Here is a 15,850-nt window from a genome sequence, read left to right as displayed (position 1 = left end):
AGGGGTAGGTCCCGGACCTGGTGCGAGCCAGGACTTAGTCGGGCTGCTGGCCAACCTGCTAAAAAATGTACTGGTGGGGGGAAGGGAGAAATGCACGTGGTCTATAGCATTAACCGGTAAGCTTTTGCTTATCAGTTAATCGGTTAATCGACTGCACTATTACATTCCTAGTCAGAACATGGCTCGTTTGTTTTCCAGTCACATCTGCAGAGCTGATGTTACCTCTGACAAGCTTGGAGTCCATCTCCGCTTGGAGAGCTGAACCGTCTATGAGTGTCGCCAGAGTTCCAGACGGAGAGTTGCTACTTCCAGGGGAGGGGGTAAAAGACAGAAGGAACACGGGGGGGGGGGGGCTGCTGATGCCAGTGGGAGCAGAACTGGAACCAAAGCGCAAGATGTTTTAAAAACCTAGCGGTAGGATTTCCCCACACACACGGGTTCTGCACCTTCACAGAAAATAGGGTTCATTGTTTGCAGGGGCACTACCCCCTCCCCATTTTTGTGTGTAACTGCGGTGCAAGTTAGACTGAATGGGCCTTGGAGACTGAACTCCCTCTCCCCATTCTGGCGTGGTCCCACAGGCCCAAAGCATCTCATGCTGGGCTCCACACATCAGTGGCTGCTTCTGGAAATGTGACCTATGGGGAGTTGGTCAAGGGGACACAGTGCGTCGGTGTCAGAGCCTGGCACCGTACGTGGATCTCCTGACTTGGTGGCTCACCCACCCGGCTGTGAATACTCCTGCAAGCATGTGCCCCACAGAGGCAGAGGGTTCCTTTGTTCCTGAGGTTGGACGGCTTGTGCAATAAATAGCCTACCCAAGGGCAGCAGTGCAAGCCCATTCTCTGGTTAAATACACTGCAGAGAGCTGTTCCTGGCCCCCTTGTGGCCGAGCCGTGTGACCTCCTAGTGCCCTTGTCTCTAATGAAGTGTTTCTTAAACTTTTTAAGACCAAGGAACACCAAGCAATAATTTTTTTTTCATGAGGAACACCAAGGATTTTTTGTTGAGAAAAAAAAAAGGGTCGGGGGAAAGTTACTGAGAAAAAAAAAAGTCACCTGCCCTTTTAAGGGCGGCCGTTTTGAACTCTGTTGTTCTCCACGGCACACTTCCGACTGCCTCATGGCACACGGGTGTTCCTCGGAACACAGTTTAAGAAACACTGCTCTAATGCCTGTGATTGTCCACCCCACAGGCTTTTTCCGTTTCCCAGGGGAGTCTGGGGGAGTAAGAGATTAGGGCCAGGGACAGCGCTCCTCCACTGGAATTTCAGCTGCTTGATGATCATGCAGAGCGTGGGGGGAGGGTGCATCATTACTGGCTTAGCTTGAGTTAATGACTAATTATATAGCTGGCTTGTATCTACTCCTCTTAGCAGCCCATTCTGTAAACGTCCTAGAGCAACTTCCACTAGGTCCCGGTGTCTTCCAGGTCCCAGTGGCAGGGGCACAAGATGGCTGGAAAACTCCATGTTCTCTCTGGTGGTGAGGGAGCTTGAAAGTGCTGGTCTGGTCAGGCTCTCGTTCTGATTCAGTTTCTAGTCAATGAAATCTCTGGGCTGTCAGGCAGCTTTCCCCCGTGGACGCTGGCCCCCATCTTGTCCCTCGGTTGTTGGGCAACGGATAAGCTCTGCCCATTGAGGGGCTGAGGGGCCGAGGCAGAGCCTGGAATAGCAGGGGGAGCCGGAGATGGGAACTGAGGCGCATTAGCAGAAGGGGAGGCAGGGAGGGGAGGCAGCAAGTTGGGAGAGAGAGGCCTTCTCAGAGGCCGGGATGTATGCTTCCGATTCTAGGGGGCAGAGAGCAGCTGGTGGTGCTAGTACTATGGGGCTCGTGGTGCCTGCCCCGGCGGAGCGTAACAAGCGGGCACACCTGTCAGGGAGCTGGGAAAGGAGGCAGCTGCCTGCAAGCCAAGGGATTCATGAGGCCTAGGTGTGACACAGAAGGGACTCCTGATCCCCTGCCTCCCATCCAATGACTGGTGGTTGAAACCGGGCGGATCTTTGAGAAGGAGCCAGGCAGTCCTGTAAAGAGCCACGTTCTGGCGAACTGACCACATCCCGTGGCCATCTGTTCCCGTGGTTAATTACCCTCCCCGTTCCAAACGAGCGAGCGCCTGATGATTTCCAGTCTGACTTCAGCCTGTGGCTAGGAGATCTGATATGCCTTTATCAGCCAGAGCAAGGAGCCTGCTCTGGGTTCAGATATCTCCCTCCCTCGGGGGTACTCACAGAGCGGGAGTCGATCGTCTCGTAACCTTCCCATCGATATGCTAATTGGATTAATCTCCTTTCCACGGCTGATTTTCAAAACCACCCACCATCCCTGTAGCTCTTCTTTCATCCTCCAACCGCCTTTGAGCCCGAGCAATTCCGTACCCTCGAGTTCATTTGCTTTGCCTGCCTCAACGAGAAGGAGGATTAAATGAGACGCTGATAAGGTGCAAGGCAGGGAGTGGGAGCTAGAGGCTGGAAGGAAGAGAATGAGACTGTTCTTTGCCAGCACGGAGCTTTACTTGTTGGAGTCTCTTGGTTAACGTGGCATTACGGGACTGTTTTAAGGGCCCTTTCTGCTCCCTGGGGACAATCCTCTTGTAATGAATGTCCTAGGGTGTATGCAACAACACCGCCCTCTGCTGAATAAATTCAGAGCTGCTCAACTATGTGCCATAGACTGTATACTGCAAGCAACTGATGGAGATTCTCCTTTCAAGCCAGTGGGAGGGGGCTGGGCTATGGAATCAGTAGGAGGCGAGTGTCAGATGGTTGCAGCCTGGTGACACCAGTAAAATCCGTAGCTGGCCCTGGAGATGTTAGTCTAGAGCATCTCTGAAGTTTCTCACTATCGTTGCAGAACTATGGTGCACCTCACCACTTGGTGATAGACCGATCCTGCCCCCTGCCTAACAGTTCATCTGGATCTGTTTGCTGCTTTCCGTTGCTGGCGACAGGCCATGCGTGTTCCCTTGTGCACTGGGTGACCCCCCCCCACTTTCTGATGCCAGAGAAGATAAGGGTTTGGTTGGAACAGGGGAGCTATGGAGTCTTCCCATGGCTCTGAGCCAGGGCGGCTGGAGCAGTGCGGGAGGCGGGTGGGTGGGAGAAAGCCGCGCTCGCCGTTCTGATTTTATGACGCTGGAGGAAAGGGTATAATTACATGGTAGGGTTTTACAGCTCCTTCCGAGGCCTTGGATTTCCTGCCGTTAAATTCATGCACTTGTGTGGTCAAGACCAAACACATCCCTGCGGTCTACGCGCCAGTTACCGAAGCCTGTAATTTTCTCTGCATAAACATCCTGGTTTCAGGTTCACAAAGCCAGTAGGAGCTCCCAGGTAAGGTTTGGGGGTGGGGGTCTTATAAGAGGGTCTGACTTCCTGCAGGAAACACTTGGCACATACAGCCCTGCAAGCCCAGGGAGGCAAGGAACTGACACAAGAGGCTAACAGCACGAAGCTGCTTCCAGACGGATCCCAGCAGAGAAGGTACCAGCAGGGCTGGAAAAGGCTTTGCCTTGGGTTAATTCCTTTCTGCCGCATGCATGAAACAACAAGTCAAGAAGGGAACGGGGCTGAGGAGCTGAGGCCGGGACTTGGGAAGCTCTTCTGTGGACGCTGGGGAGGAAGGGAGTGTGGAGACTAGATCAAGAGGCAGGCCAGGTGCATTGCTCTCCACAGGGACACAATTCCCCAGAGAAAATCACCCAGGGACATTGGAAGCGGAGAAACAGACCAGGGCTGGGCAGGCGGGATTTCTGTCCTAATTAGAACAGGAAGCGGGTGCCAGCCCTTCTCCCGCAAGGCTCTCACAGCTCTTAGCCGACATGAGCTAGTCACGCCTTGCAGAGCCCCAGGGAGGGAGGTCAGTATCATGTTCCCCTTGCTATGGCTGGGGAAACCGAGGCACGGCGCGGGCCCTTGGTCTTGCAGAGCGCCGGCGGCAGACCAAGGGTGAGACGGTGGGAGTCCACGTTGTAGACGCGTCTCCCTCTTCTGTGCCTGCTTCGCTCCTGGTTGCAGTGAGATGAACAAAGAGCGTGGCTGTTCTGTGGGGGCCAGGGAGGGAGGTTCCCATTGGCCTCCCCTAGAAGGCAACCCCCCCATCCCAGCGCTGTGTCCTCCTCATCCTGTCATGCAGGGCCCAGGCCCAGTCTCTGCTGGCACTTGCCATGGGGCGACCGGCGCGACTGCCCCGACTGGGACCGTGTGTTGGTTTTCCTAGCACAGACAAAGGGGAGATTTGTTTCAGCAGCAGAGGCGCTGCAGGGGCCTAGGGCCGTGCTCGTTAGCTCTCACAGGCAGGGTGGTTTGCACTAGTCCTCGCAGGGACGCCTCCCCGAGACAGAACCACCCACATGCGGCGCCTGGTGGCTCAGGAGATGGTGCTCCGGGTCAGGACTCAAGCGGAGGCCGGCAGGGTGCCAAGGCGGAGCCGTAACACTGGAAGTGCTAAGTGCTGGGTGGGCAGGAAAGGTGACATCATGGCTATCATGAATTAAAAGTCCCAGAAGATGTTTTGCATGAGTCAGGGCGGCTAAGCCCAGGTGTCCGGGCCAGATGGTGATTTGGGTGGTTGGATTTAGCCTCCCGGTGCTCCGGGCCGGTTCATTTCCAGAACATCTACCTAGTGCCCTTTGCGGAGCAATGGCTGGCGTGCTCCACCCCAGAGGTGGCTGCATTCCCATGGGGAACAAAGTCAAAAGTGTGGCAGAAGCAAAGGGCAAAGCCAGCAGCTTCATGCTCACGCAATAGGCTGTGGTAGCCTCTGTCATGCGATACTGTCACGAGATACTGTGGTCGATCGCCGGACTCCCGGCGCATGAGAGCAGCAAGATGCTGGGGAAATCCTAGCTCCACCCAAGTCAACGGCAAAGCCTCCATCGTTGCAATGAGCAAACTAGGCTAGTAAGTGGGCTGCCTCTCAGTGGGCTGCAAGATTGTCCTAACCAAGGATGTCTCCTGGGACAGGGGAGCGTTGCGCCCTGTGTTGTGGAGCTGGAATTTGCAGGGTGTGCGACTGCACCGTGGCCGATGGATGCAGAGGGAACACACGTCAGCAGGCACCTCACTTCATGTGCCTTTGTTTTGCCCCGCGTCACTTTTGGAAAAAAACGATGCGGGCAGACACCTGAATCTGGCACACTCTCTCCTGGGCCACACCCAGAACCCCATGAGCCGCATGCAGCCCACGGGCCGCAGGTTGCTCACCCCTGCCCCATCGACTGCAATGGGGCCAGGATTTCACACAGAATCGCAGAACCAGAAGGGACCCTCTCAATCTTCTCTTTCACTCTTAGTATTTAGAACAAGCTTCCCCTAGGCTGGAACCCTGCTGTGCCAGACGCTGTACATGCCACACCTCCGACTTCAGGGCATAAGGGGGCGGAGTCTCTATTCTAGCCTTGCCCGCTCAGCCGGGATTGCCAGGAAGGTGGGATGGGCTGGAGGGAGCCAGCTGTGGGGAGGGGCGCCAGGCTGGACTGAAAATTCACGACCCGTTCCGCACGACAGCCGCGACTTTGGGCCACTAGTGACCAAACCGGAGCAGGGCAGGTGCTCTAGTGAGGGCAGCCCCCTCTCGCCTCCCATCCCGTGAGCTGACCCCGTCAGGTTAGAATAACCCGCTAACAGCAGGGATCCGCCTCTTGCTCCCACAGAGTCCCGATGGACGTTCTGCTGCTCCTGTCCCTCCTGGCATGGGCGTGGCCCTCCCCTTCTCGGGCTGCTGCGTTCACCTACCAGCTGGCTCGGCCCAGCGCCCAGCGGAGCAGCTGCAAGCCCGTCCCCAGCAGCATGACCCTCTGCCACGGCGTGGGCTACAGCGAGATGCGGCTGCCTAACCTGCTGGGCCACGAGAGCATGAAGGAAGCGCTGCAGCAAGCCGCCTCCTGGGTGCCCCTGCTCACCAAGCAGTGCCACGGGGACACCAAGAAGTTCCTGTGCTCCCTCTTCGCCCCCGTGTGCATCAGCGACATGGAGGAGCCTGTCTACCCGTGCCGGTCCCTGTGCGAGGCGGTGAGAGACGGCTGCACCCCTGTCATGGCCGCCTTCGGCTTCCCCTGGCCAGAGATGTTCAACTGCAGCCGGTTCCCGCGGGGGAACGAACTGTGCGTCCCGCCGGCCGGCCCAGACGACAGGCTCCAACTCCCGAAGGAAGGTGAGGCCAAGCGGGCAGCTGGTGCCCGGCACTTAGCCCCGAGATCCTGGCACCGCGACGCGGTGGTGGCGGTAGGGTCAGTCTCAGGTCATTGCAATCAAAGCCTGGCTCAGGGCCGCTGTGTGCCTGTTCTTGTTTAACGGTGGGCCTGGGGCAGTTTGTGCTTCATGTTACTCCCCCCCCCAGCCCCGCCCACATGTCACGCCATGGATTAGGCCGGTCTCCGAAAGCCAGGGGTCAGACAGAGTGCAAGGGCACGGACACGGCACGCGCTGGGGAGAAACGCCCTGGCCTCACCCGTATCTATCCAGCCCTCGTCGCCGGAGCAGACGGCAGATTTGAAGGCGAGCCGGGATCATTTTGCTCCTCTGGGCTGCCCGCCTGCACAACGCGGGCTGTGGAATTTCACCCTCCGATTCCGGCACAAGACCAAATGCCTTGCGGCCGAAGGAGCACTTAACTCCTCGGCGCCATGGAAAGGCTCCAAGATTGATCCCAGCCCTTGGAAAGTGGCTCCAATCGTTAATGGCCCTCACTGTGAAAAATCTGCCTCTCCTTTGCAGATCGGCCTTTGCCGACTTCAGCGTCCAGCCATGGGCTCTAGTGTAGCTTTGCGGCATTAATGAGTCCTCTAGCGTGGGGAGCCACCTCCACATGATCGGGTGAGCAGTAGGGTTTAGGGTTGCTAGATGGTTTAATAAAAAATACCAACAACCCCCCCCCCCCAAAAAATAACCTGTGATGGTGCGTTGGGGTTTCCCCATCTCCTGCACCCCCGTAGTGGCACGAACAGACTCCACCAGCCAGTAGAACAGGAGTTTATTGCTTCTCCAGGATACAGCACAGCACAGATGTCATCTGGTTACAGGAACTGGGGCTAGGAGGCCTCAGTGCCCTCCCTTGAGATGGGGGGTGGCTGGGCCCTACAATCCCAGCCCCCCTCCCTAGCTCCTTCTCCCCTGCTTCCCAGACCGAAACTACCACTCTCTTCCAGCCCTGCCTCCTAGCCAGGGCTCCACTCCGCCTTCTTCCCATTGTTCCGCTCCCTGGGAGATAACTGGTCGGACAGGTTTGGAGCCCCCTTGCATAATGATTCATCCCCTGCCCTGCTGGGCCATGCTACAGACAGTGGAGGTCACCCACAGCCCACTGCCCAGCATAGCAACCAGCAAGGTACCCCCCACTATGTCACAAAACCACCAAGAAAAAATTCTGTGGAGAAAAAAAAGGGGGGGAGACCAAAGTTGTTAAGAAAAAAAAAAAAAGTCACTGCGCCTTTAAATGGCCCCGTGCTCCTCACTCCCCTGACCCCGCCTGATACTTCAGGGGAAAATTGTCCCTGCTGAGTTTCCGTCCCAGGGAAACAGGAAATACATGTCCGGTATTTTTTGTTTTTTTTTACCAGACAGGGGACCCAAATAACGGACAGTCCAGGCAAAAACCGGACACCTGGCAACCCTAGTAGGGTTGTCTTCCTTCTCATTCCTCTTCTCCTCATGCTGCCCGCTTGGGGGTGACGGCTTTTCTACCTTCCCCCCAAACTCCCGATCAGACACCAGGTCAAAGAGCAAATCTCCTGGGTATCTGGCCACGCTTGTCCCTCTGGTCTGAAATGAGAGTTTTCCCTCTCCTAAGAGAGTGGCCGAGGCTGGGAAGCCCCATCTGTCCCCCCGGGGAAGCCTTATTTGAAATCCTCCATGCACTCCAGAGGGAGGTCCCCAATGGGCATGGGCGTTGCATGAAGGTAGGGCGGGGGAAGCAAGCCCCCCAGCCCCGCCCTCAACCCCGTCCCTTCTGCCCAAGCCCCACCCTGCAGCATCACGGGGAGTTGGAGCGGCACATGGCCCCAGCCCCTCTCAGCACCACGGGGAGGGAGGATGGCGTGTGGCCCCAGTCTCTCCGGCTCTGGAGCATGGGGAGGGCGGGCGCTGGGGGCAGTAACACTCCGCCCCCAGTAGGTGAGCAGGGCCATGCCTGGTGTTATGGGAAGGCTGTGATACCCACCGCCCTGCCAATGGGTCTGCGGCCAAGACTCACGGCTGTCCTGTCTCTCCGCCGTCCTGCGGAGATGCTGAGGGGATGGCGCTGGGAGGTGCGCTCCCCAGAGCGCGACTCGTTCTCGTAGCCCTCTCCCCGATGCTGCGCTCCAGCGTTCCCAGGCTCCATTCAGGGAAGTGCTTGGTTTCTCGTGCCGGGTTCTCTGGGCTGCAGAAGGAAGGCCGGCAAGGTGGCTTTTTAAAGTCTTTCTCTCTCGTCTTACCTCCCCCCTATCCGGCCGGTGGGTGCTGGTTCTGCTGGAAAGCGCGCTGCAGGGCTGGGCAATGCGGCTGGCGAGCCTTCTCAAGCTGGGTCTGAAAGCCCCCAGGGGCCGGATCCTTAGCAGGGAGTTTCCCCCAAGTGTTTTCAGGCAATGGAAACTATTAGGTGTTAACAGAACCAGGTTCGCAGTGGTGCTGCCAGTGGCGCCCAGCCTAGCACACCAACCATGGCCCCGCCTCCCTGCTCTAAGGCCCCGCCTCCCTGCTCTAAGGCCCCGCCTCCCTGCTCTAAGGCCCCGCCTCCCTGCTTAGCCTCTTCCCCCTGATGCCCCATCCTTTGCTCACTCCACTCCTCTTCTCTCCTCCTCTTACCGCCCCACCACTCATTCTTCTCTGCCCCCTCCTGTGGGCCTGCTGCTTGCTTCTCTCTGTCCCCATTCCCTGGGTGAGGAGCTGGTTGGGCCTCAGGGGGAAGAGCCCAGGATGGTGCAGGGCGTCAGGGCACAGCCCAGGGGTAGGGTCTCGGGGCACAGTGTGGGAGCATGGCCACGGTCCAGGACAAAAAGTTAACCCAGCCTTGGGTGTTAGCAAAAAAACAAGAAAAGCTTTTAGAAATCTGAGCTCAAATCCCTGTGCATCTCAGTCAATCCGGTTGAATTGCACAGAGACCAGCTCTCCAGTCCTCCATAGAGTCTTCCAGGAGAGGTAGGTGTGATTTCTGCTCTATCTAAACCAAACAAGTGTTCTTCAGCCGTCGCGGACTGTTCCTTGCCCCCCGTTCTCAAGACTGCTCTTTCTCCCCCTGCCAGACGCCGTGTGCGCAGCCTGCATCAGCCGAGGGCCCAGCGAAAAGGAGTTCCTGGAAAACTTCTGCAGCCAAGATTTTGGTGAGTCCTTGGCGCTGGGTTGGCACATCTGTGGGCCGCCCTGCAGGGAGCTGGTGCAGTGAAGGAACAGGGCCAGGCGGCTCCGAGTGCCTTCGATCAAACTGTGCCTGCCTGGTAAGGTCGGAACTGAGTTCAGCGTGGCCAGCTTTGATTCAGAAATGTCCCGGCTCTGCGGCAGCGGTCGGCTGGAAAACCAGACCCACCAGGCAAGAGCGGAGGGTTACGCCATGAGGGATGATCGCTTGTAAAGTAGTGGCCTCCTCCTGGGCCCCCCACCAGGGCCTCGGCAACTCTGCCAGCCCCCCTGCCTCAGTTTCCCTCTGGGAACCCAGTAACATCAGTATCAGCCCCTGCCTTCTGGGCCCTCACAAGTTATTAGCCAAAGGCCATGCCTGAGTCCACAGGCAACATAGTCCATGGCAGCCCTGGTGCTTCCTTCTCCATCCTTCTGTCTCCTGCTAGACCTGGACTCTTAAAATCCACCTCTGCCGGGGCAGCCACCCTGCCCTTCCTTCTGCCTCGCTCTTCCCAGTGGGCCCCCCCCGCTTCTCTGCTGGGAGCCTACCTCAGCCCTCTCTGGCACATGGGACCAGCTGTCCAGGTGAGAGCCAGCTGGTATCTCCCTCTGCTGCTCTCCTGTCTTCAGCCCTCTGGCAGGACCCACCTTCTGTCTGCTTCTGACTGAATCTCCTGGCAGCTCCTTCTATGAGGCCTCATAGAGTCCCCCAGGGGCCACCCGGCCCTCTTAATTAGCCCTACTGGGCGCACCTGGACTGGAACAGGAGCCCTGAGCCCTGCTTCATTAAATGGGCCAGCGACCCCATTACAGTCACGCTGACAATAACTCTTAGTAACAGGTCTAATTCTGCTCAAATCCTCACTGCCCTGGCTGCCGCCATACTTTCCTGCAGCAGTGAGTTCCGCAGATGAGTTCTCCGTCTGTCCTTTGAGCCACTGCCTTGCGTTCGGTCCCACGCTCACCGACTCCCTCTCTCCCACAGCCTTGAAAATGAGCATCAAAGCACTGGCCAGCGAGGACGGAGACTTGAAAGTGATGCCTGAGCTCAAGAGCCGGACCCTCTACAAGCAGGAAGGCTGGTCGGAAGAAGAGCTGAAGAAGCCCATCCTGTGGCTGGTGCACGGCGAGACCTGTGCCTGCGAAGAGCTCCGTGGCCAGGGCGCCGTGGTTCTGGCCATGGGCCACAAGGTGGCCGGCCGCTTGGTCATCTCCTGGGTGCGGAGGTGGCAGCGAGGCGAGAGGGAGCTGAAAAAGTTCACCAGGGCTGTCCGGAAGTTCCAGTGCTAAGGGGAGAGAAGTGCTTTGCACTGAGAACGTGGCCCTTTCGCCCGTGCCACGAATTCTTCCCCCTTAGTACTCCAGCCAGAAAATGTATTAGCTGTACAGGGCGTCCCTGCTGTCAGTCGCCCTGGGATACATCCCTTCCGCACTGATGCCACTGACACTCGTGGGAACGGATGTTCTATAAGTCCTCCCGTTCCTTGCTATAAGTTGCGCCAAAAAAAAAAATGGTGCCAATAGAAATCAGCCATGGGGAAAAAAATTCCCCGCGTTCAGTTGTTTCGCTGCAAGGCCAAGTGCTTTGCAACGTAACTTGGCCTTGTAGCGAGGACGGCTTGGAGCCAGGCTCCACCATGAAAGCAGCCCCTAACCATCACGGTCAGACCCTACAGTGTTCAGGAGGGATCCAGAAACTCAGCCGGGAAGCAGCTGAGTCCAGTGCCTGCCTGCCAGAGACAGTGTATGTGCAACCTAAGGCGGTCAGAGGCCGAGAAAGCCAGCCCCCTGCCCCAGGCCCATGTGGGTAGCGGGGGGAGAACATGCTGGTGCCCAGGACAGAGGGGGAGATCCCATAAAACCACCATGTCCCTTCACCCCGGGTCAGAGAAGGGAAAGCAAGAGGTGGGGAATAAGAGAAGGTGGGTGCCAGCCAGAGAATGAAAACAGCAGAAAAGTGGGGGGATGGGTGCCCCAAACGATCTCCCAAGAGGCTCTGCGAATGCCCCTGTTCCTTGCACGCGCATTCCCCCTAGTGACTGCCCGTGCGCAGACATGCACGCGTCAATGGCAAATATATTTGCAGTTTGGGCTCAGCTTCGGAATTTGCTTTAATAAAAAAATATCCTGCCCCTTGCACCGCCTGCTTGTCGATCTTTGGCTTCACGAGACCACGGCCAGAGGAACCTTTTGCCGTCATGGCCCCTGCTCTGCCCTACACCCCGCCCCTGACTTCCACCGACGCCCCGCCCTGCCCTCTGCCTCTAAGCCCCACCTCCCGTTCCACCTGGGCTCCACCCCGAGACCCCGCCCACATTCGGCCTCTTCCTCCTCAGGACCCCGCCCACCACTAGCACAAGAGGTCTGGGCAGAGAGGGGCGAGCGGCTGGCAGGCAGGTGGGGGAGGAGGGGCGGAAAGGAGCCAGCAGTGGACAGGGCCTCGGCAAAAGTGGCCAAGTGGGGGCAGGGCCTCGGGGGCAGTGAGGGGAGCATGAGACCAACAAAGGATGCTCCAGTGAGCTGTCAAGCAAACAGGGCAAGTGGAAACGTCCCAGCTCACCTCCTAGTCCATCCCTCCCAGAGCCGGGTTGCCCCCTCCGGTGTGACACGGGTCAGCCGTCCCCATTCGCTCACGGGCCGTTCTTCAGCAGCCTAACAAACCTCCCCAGCAGGACACGGGCGTAACCTCACGCCCGTCCTCCGACACAGCATGGGACGTGGTTTTGGCTCCTAGACACTACCACCGTGCTGGGCCGTTCCTGGCGTGTCCGGTTTTCCAGCTCTCAGGCAGGGTTAATAACAAGGACTGGGAGGGGATGGGCTAAGTCCTGTTATGGGACGGGTGCGGCTGTCGCCTTACAGCAGCAACAATGTGAAGAAGCCATTGTCACCAGTGGCTGAACCAGGTAAGTAGCCCCATGCCTCCAGCCAAAACAACTGGACGCCCCAGGCCACTCAGGCATTGGAAGCACAGGGGCAGGGCGTGGTGTGGATGGGGGGAGGGCATGGTGTGGGCAGGGGCAGGGCGTGGTGTGGATGGGGGGAGGGCATGGTGTGGGCAGGGGCAGGGCGTGGTGTGGATGGGGGGAGGGCATGGTGTGGGCAGGGGTAGGGTGTGGTGTGGGCGGGGGAAGGACAAGGGGTCCGGCCGGGCTGGGACTCCGGAGCCAGGCAGTGGTGGGAACAGGTCCCTGTCCCTGTCCCAGCTGTGGAATTCCAGGCTGAGGTGCAGATGGATCCCTCCTTGCGGACCTTGAGGGACCAGGCTGACCTGGGCACAGCTCAGTCACTAGGGGGAGAGTGCCAGGAGAGGTTCCTGTGGGAGCAAGGATTCCTGAATCGGGAATGGCTTCCCCCAGGGAAAGTGGGGGCATGGGGGCTCCAGCGGCAGCTGGTAATCCCCCCAAAGTATTGCCACCAGCTGCTGTACCTGGCCCATGACATCCCGTTCTCGGGACGCCCGGGGATCTGGTGCACCCGGCAGAGGCTGCTCCAAACTTCTACTGGCCGGGGATATTTGCTGCCGTGCAGCGGTACTGCCAATCCTGTGGGGAAGGCCCAGGATAGGAGGAAAGCTGCTTTGAGGCCCCTTCTCATCATAGAGGAGCCTTTCCAGAAGGTGGTGATGGATATAGTGGGACCCTTCAGCAGAGCGACCCGGATGGAGAAGAAATACATCCTGGTGGTGGATTTTGCCACCCGCTACCCCGCTCATGCAGCCGCTCAGGAGAGAGTCCAGTGCTGCCCAGCTGATCAGAGCGTGTCCACAGCGAGGTTTGTGGTTCTAGTGGTGGTGCGCATTGGCCCATGCCTCAGCGCACATAAAATGTATCTGCACACGGATGGAAAAGACTAGAGGGACCACTGGTGACCACACTGTGCACTGCTCCGCCTCTGGCCCTCGGGGCCCTTTACACAGCTGGATTGGCTGAAGTCCACCCCGTTGTATGGATGGGGAAGCCGAGTGCAGAGATAGGGGGTATGTCTACACTACCCTCCTAGTTCGAACTACGAGGGTAATGTATGCATACCGCACTTGCTAATGAAGCCCGGGATTTGAATTTCCCGGGCTTCATTAGCATAAGCGGGGAGCCGCCATTTTTAAATCCCCGCTGCTTCGAACCCCGTGCAGCGCGGCTACACTGGGCTCGAACTAGGTAGTTCGGACTAGGGTGCCTATTCCGAACTACCGGTACACCTTGTTTCACGAGGAGTAAAGGTCGTTCGGAATAGGAACCTAGTCCGAACTACCTAGTTCGAGCCCCGTGTAGCCGCGCTGCACAGGGTTCGAAGCAGCGGGGATTTAAAAATGGCGGCTCCCCACTTATGCTAATGAAGCCCGGGAAATCCTGTGTACGGGTGAAGGAGTTTGGAGCGCAGGTGGTATTCTCTTCTATCCTTCCTGTCAAAGGTAGGGGCCCGGGCAGAGAGAGGTGCATCCTGGAGGTGAATGCCTGGCTGCGACGATGGTGTCGCCAGGAGGGATTCGGCTTCCTTGATCACGGGGTGCTCTTCCAGGAAGGACTGCTTGGCGGAGATGGAGTTCACCTTTCCAGGAGCGGGAAGGCCTTGTTTGGACACAGACTGGCTAACCTTGTGAGGAGGGCTTTAAACTAGGTTTGTCGGGGGCAGGTGAGCAAAGCCCACAGGTAAGTGCTGAATGTGCGGGACTGGGAGATGGGTTGGAAATGGGGGGGACTACGGCCTATAATGGGAAGGAGAAAGGAGGGTCAGGGCACAACAGGGAGGCAAGATCAAATCAGTATCTTAGATGCCTATATACAAATGCGAGAAGTATGGGTAATAAGCAGGAAGAACTGGAATTGCTAACCAATAAATACAACTATGATATCATTGGTATTACAGAAACCTGGTGGGATGGGACGCATGATTGGAATATTGGTATGGAAGGGTACGGCTTGCTCAGGAAGGACAGACAGGGAAAAAAGGGAGGAGGGGTTGCCTTGTATATTAAAAATGTACACACTTGGACTGAAGTGGAGATGAACGTAGGAGATAGCTGTGTAGAGAGTCTCTGGGTTAAGCTAAAAGGGGTAAAAAACGAAGGTGATATCATGCTAGGAGTCTACTACAGGCCACCTAGCCAGGTGGAAGAGGTGGATGAGGCCTTTTTTAAACAATTAACAAAACTATCCAAAGCCCAAGATTTGGTGGTGATGGGAGACTTCAACTATCCAGACATATGTTGGGAAACTAACACAGCGAGGCACAGGCTATCCAATAAGTTTCTGGACTGCATTGGAGACAACTTTCTGTTTCAGAAGGTTGAAAAAGCTACCAGAGGAGAAGCTGTTCTGGATTTGGTTTTAACAAATAGGGAGGAACTAGTTGAGAACTTGAAAGTGGAAGACAGTATAGGGGACAGTGATCACGAAATAATAGAGTTCATGATCTTAAGGAAAGGTAGAAGGGAGACCAGCACAATTGAGGTTATGGATTTCAGGAAGGCAGATTTTGATAAGCTCAGAGAACTTGTAGGTAAGGTCCCATGGGAAGCAAGACTGAAGGGAAAAACAACTGAGGAGAGTTGGAAGTATTTCAAAGGGACGTTGTTAAGGGCCCAAAAGCAAACAATTCCGCTGTGTAGGAAAGATAGAAAATATGGCAAAAGACCAGCTTGGCTTAACAAGGAGATCTTGCATGATCTCAAAATAAAAAAGGAGTCATATAAAAAATGGAAACTAGGACAACTAACAAAGGATGAATATAGGCAAGCAACACGGGAATGCAGGGGCAAGATTAGAAAGGCAAAGGCACAAAATGAGATCAAACTAGCTACAGGCATAAAGGGAAACAAGAAGACCTTTTATAAATACATTAAAAGCAAGAGGAAGACCAAGGACAGGGTAGGCCCACTGTTTAGTGAGGAGGGAGAAGCAGTAACAGGGAACTTGGAAATGGCGGAGATGCTCAATGACTTCTTTGTTTCGGTCTTCACCGAGAAGTCTGGAGGTGTGCCTAACGTAGTGAATACAAGCAGAGAGAGGGTAAGTTTAGAAGATAGGATACACAAAGAACAAGTTAAAAATCACTTAGGAAAGTTAGATGTCAGCAAGTCACCAGGTCCTGATGAAATGCATCCCAGGATACTCAAGGAGCTGATAGAGGAGGTATCTGAGCCTTTAGCTATGATCTTTGAAAAATCATGGCAGACAGGGGAGATTCCAGAAGACTGGAAAAGGGCAAATATTGTGCCCATCTATAAAAAGGGGAATAAGAACAACCCAGGAAATTATAGACCGGTCAGTTTAACGTCTGTCCCAGGGAAGATAATGGAGCAGGTAATTAAGGAAATCGTATGCAAACACTTGGAAAGTAATAAAGTGATAGGGAATAGCCAGCATGGGTTTGTGAAGAACAAGTCATGCCAAACTAATCTGATAGCTTTCTTTGATAAGATAACGAGCCTTGTGGATAAGGGAGAAGCGGTGGATGTCATATACCTAGACTTTAGTAAGGCATTTGATACGGTCTCGCATGATATTCTTATTGATAAACTAGGCAAATATAACTTAG

The 15,850-nt window shown here is 56.1% G+C and overlaps 1 protein-coding gene across 2 annotated transcripts; it reads left to right on the top strand.

The window, feature by feature from the left end:
- The first annotated feature begins 3,165 nt into the window (after nucleotides 1-3,165).
- LOC106732262 (secreted frizzled-related protein 2-like) lies at nucleotides 3,166-11,450 on the top strand. Of its 2 annotated transcripts, none has more exons than XM_075919646.2 (4): nucleotides 3,166-3,331; nucleotides 5,653-6,152; nucleotides 9,220-9,297; nucleotides 10,299-11,450. In XM_075919646.2, the coding sequence occupies exons 2-4, from the start codon at nucleotides 5,660-5,662 to the stop codon at nucleotides 10,601-10,603; spliced, it is 876 nt and encodes a 291-aa protein (XP_075775761.2). In that variant the 5' UTR covers nucleotides 3,166-3,331; nucleotides 5,653-5,659; the 3' UTR covers nucleotides 10,604-11,450. The 2 variants fall into 2 exon arrangements, with proteins under 2 accessions (XP_075775761.2, XP_014430840.3); XM_014575354.3 differs by lacking the exon at nucleotides 3,166-3,331 and adding an exon at nucleotides 3,338-3,481.
- Nucleotides 11,451-15,850: the final 4,400 nt, after the last annotated feature.

Source organism: Pelodiscus sinensis, chromosome 1 (genome assembly GCF_052426305.1).
Source record: "Pelodiscus sinensis isolate ZL-2025 chromosome 1, ASM5242630v1, whole genome shotgun sequence".
NCBI classification, from domain to species: Eukaryota; Metazoa; Chordata; order Testudines; family Trionychidae; genus Pelodiscus; species Pelodiscus sinensis.
Note: the sequence above shows the minus strand (reverse complement) of the source record. Positions and strands in the feature narration are given on the sequence as shown.

Excerpts from the sequence above, each read along its gene's own strand:
- LOC106732262 (XM_075919646.2), top strand. The coding sequence starts at position 5,660 with ATGGACGTTCTGCTGCTCCTGTCCCTCCTGGCATGGGCGTGGCCCTCC. Across the intron at positions 6,153-9,219 it reads GCTCCAACTCCCGAAGGAAG|ACGCCGTGTGCGCAGCCTGC; the intron begins GTGAGGCCAAGC and ends TCCCCCTGCCAG. Across the intron at positions 9,298-10,298 it reads CTTCTGCAGCCAAGATTTTG|CCTTGAAAATGAGCATCAAA; the intron begins GTGAGTCCTTGG and ends TCTCTCCCACAG.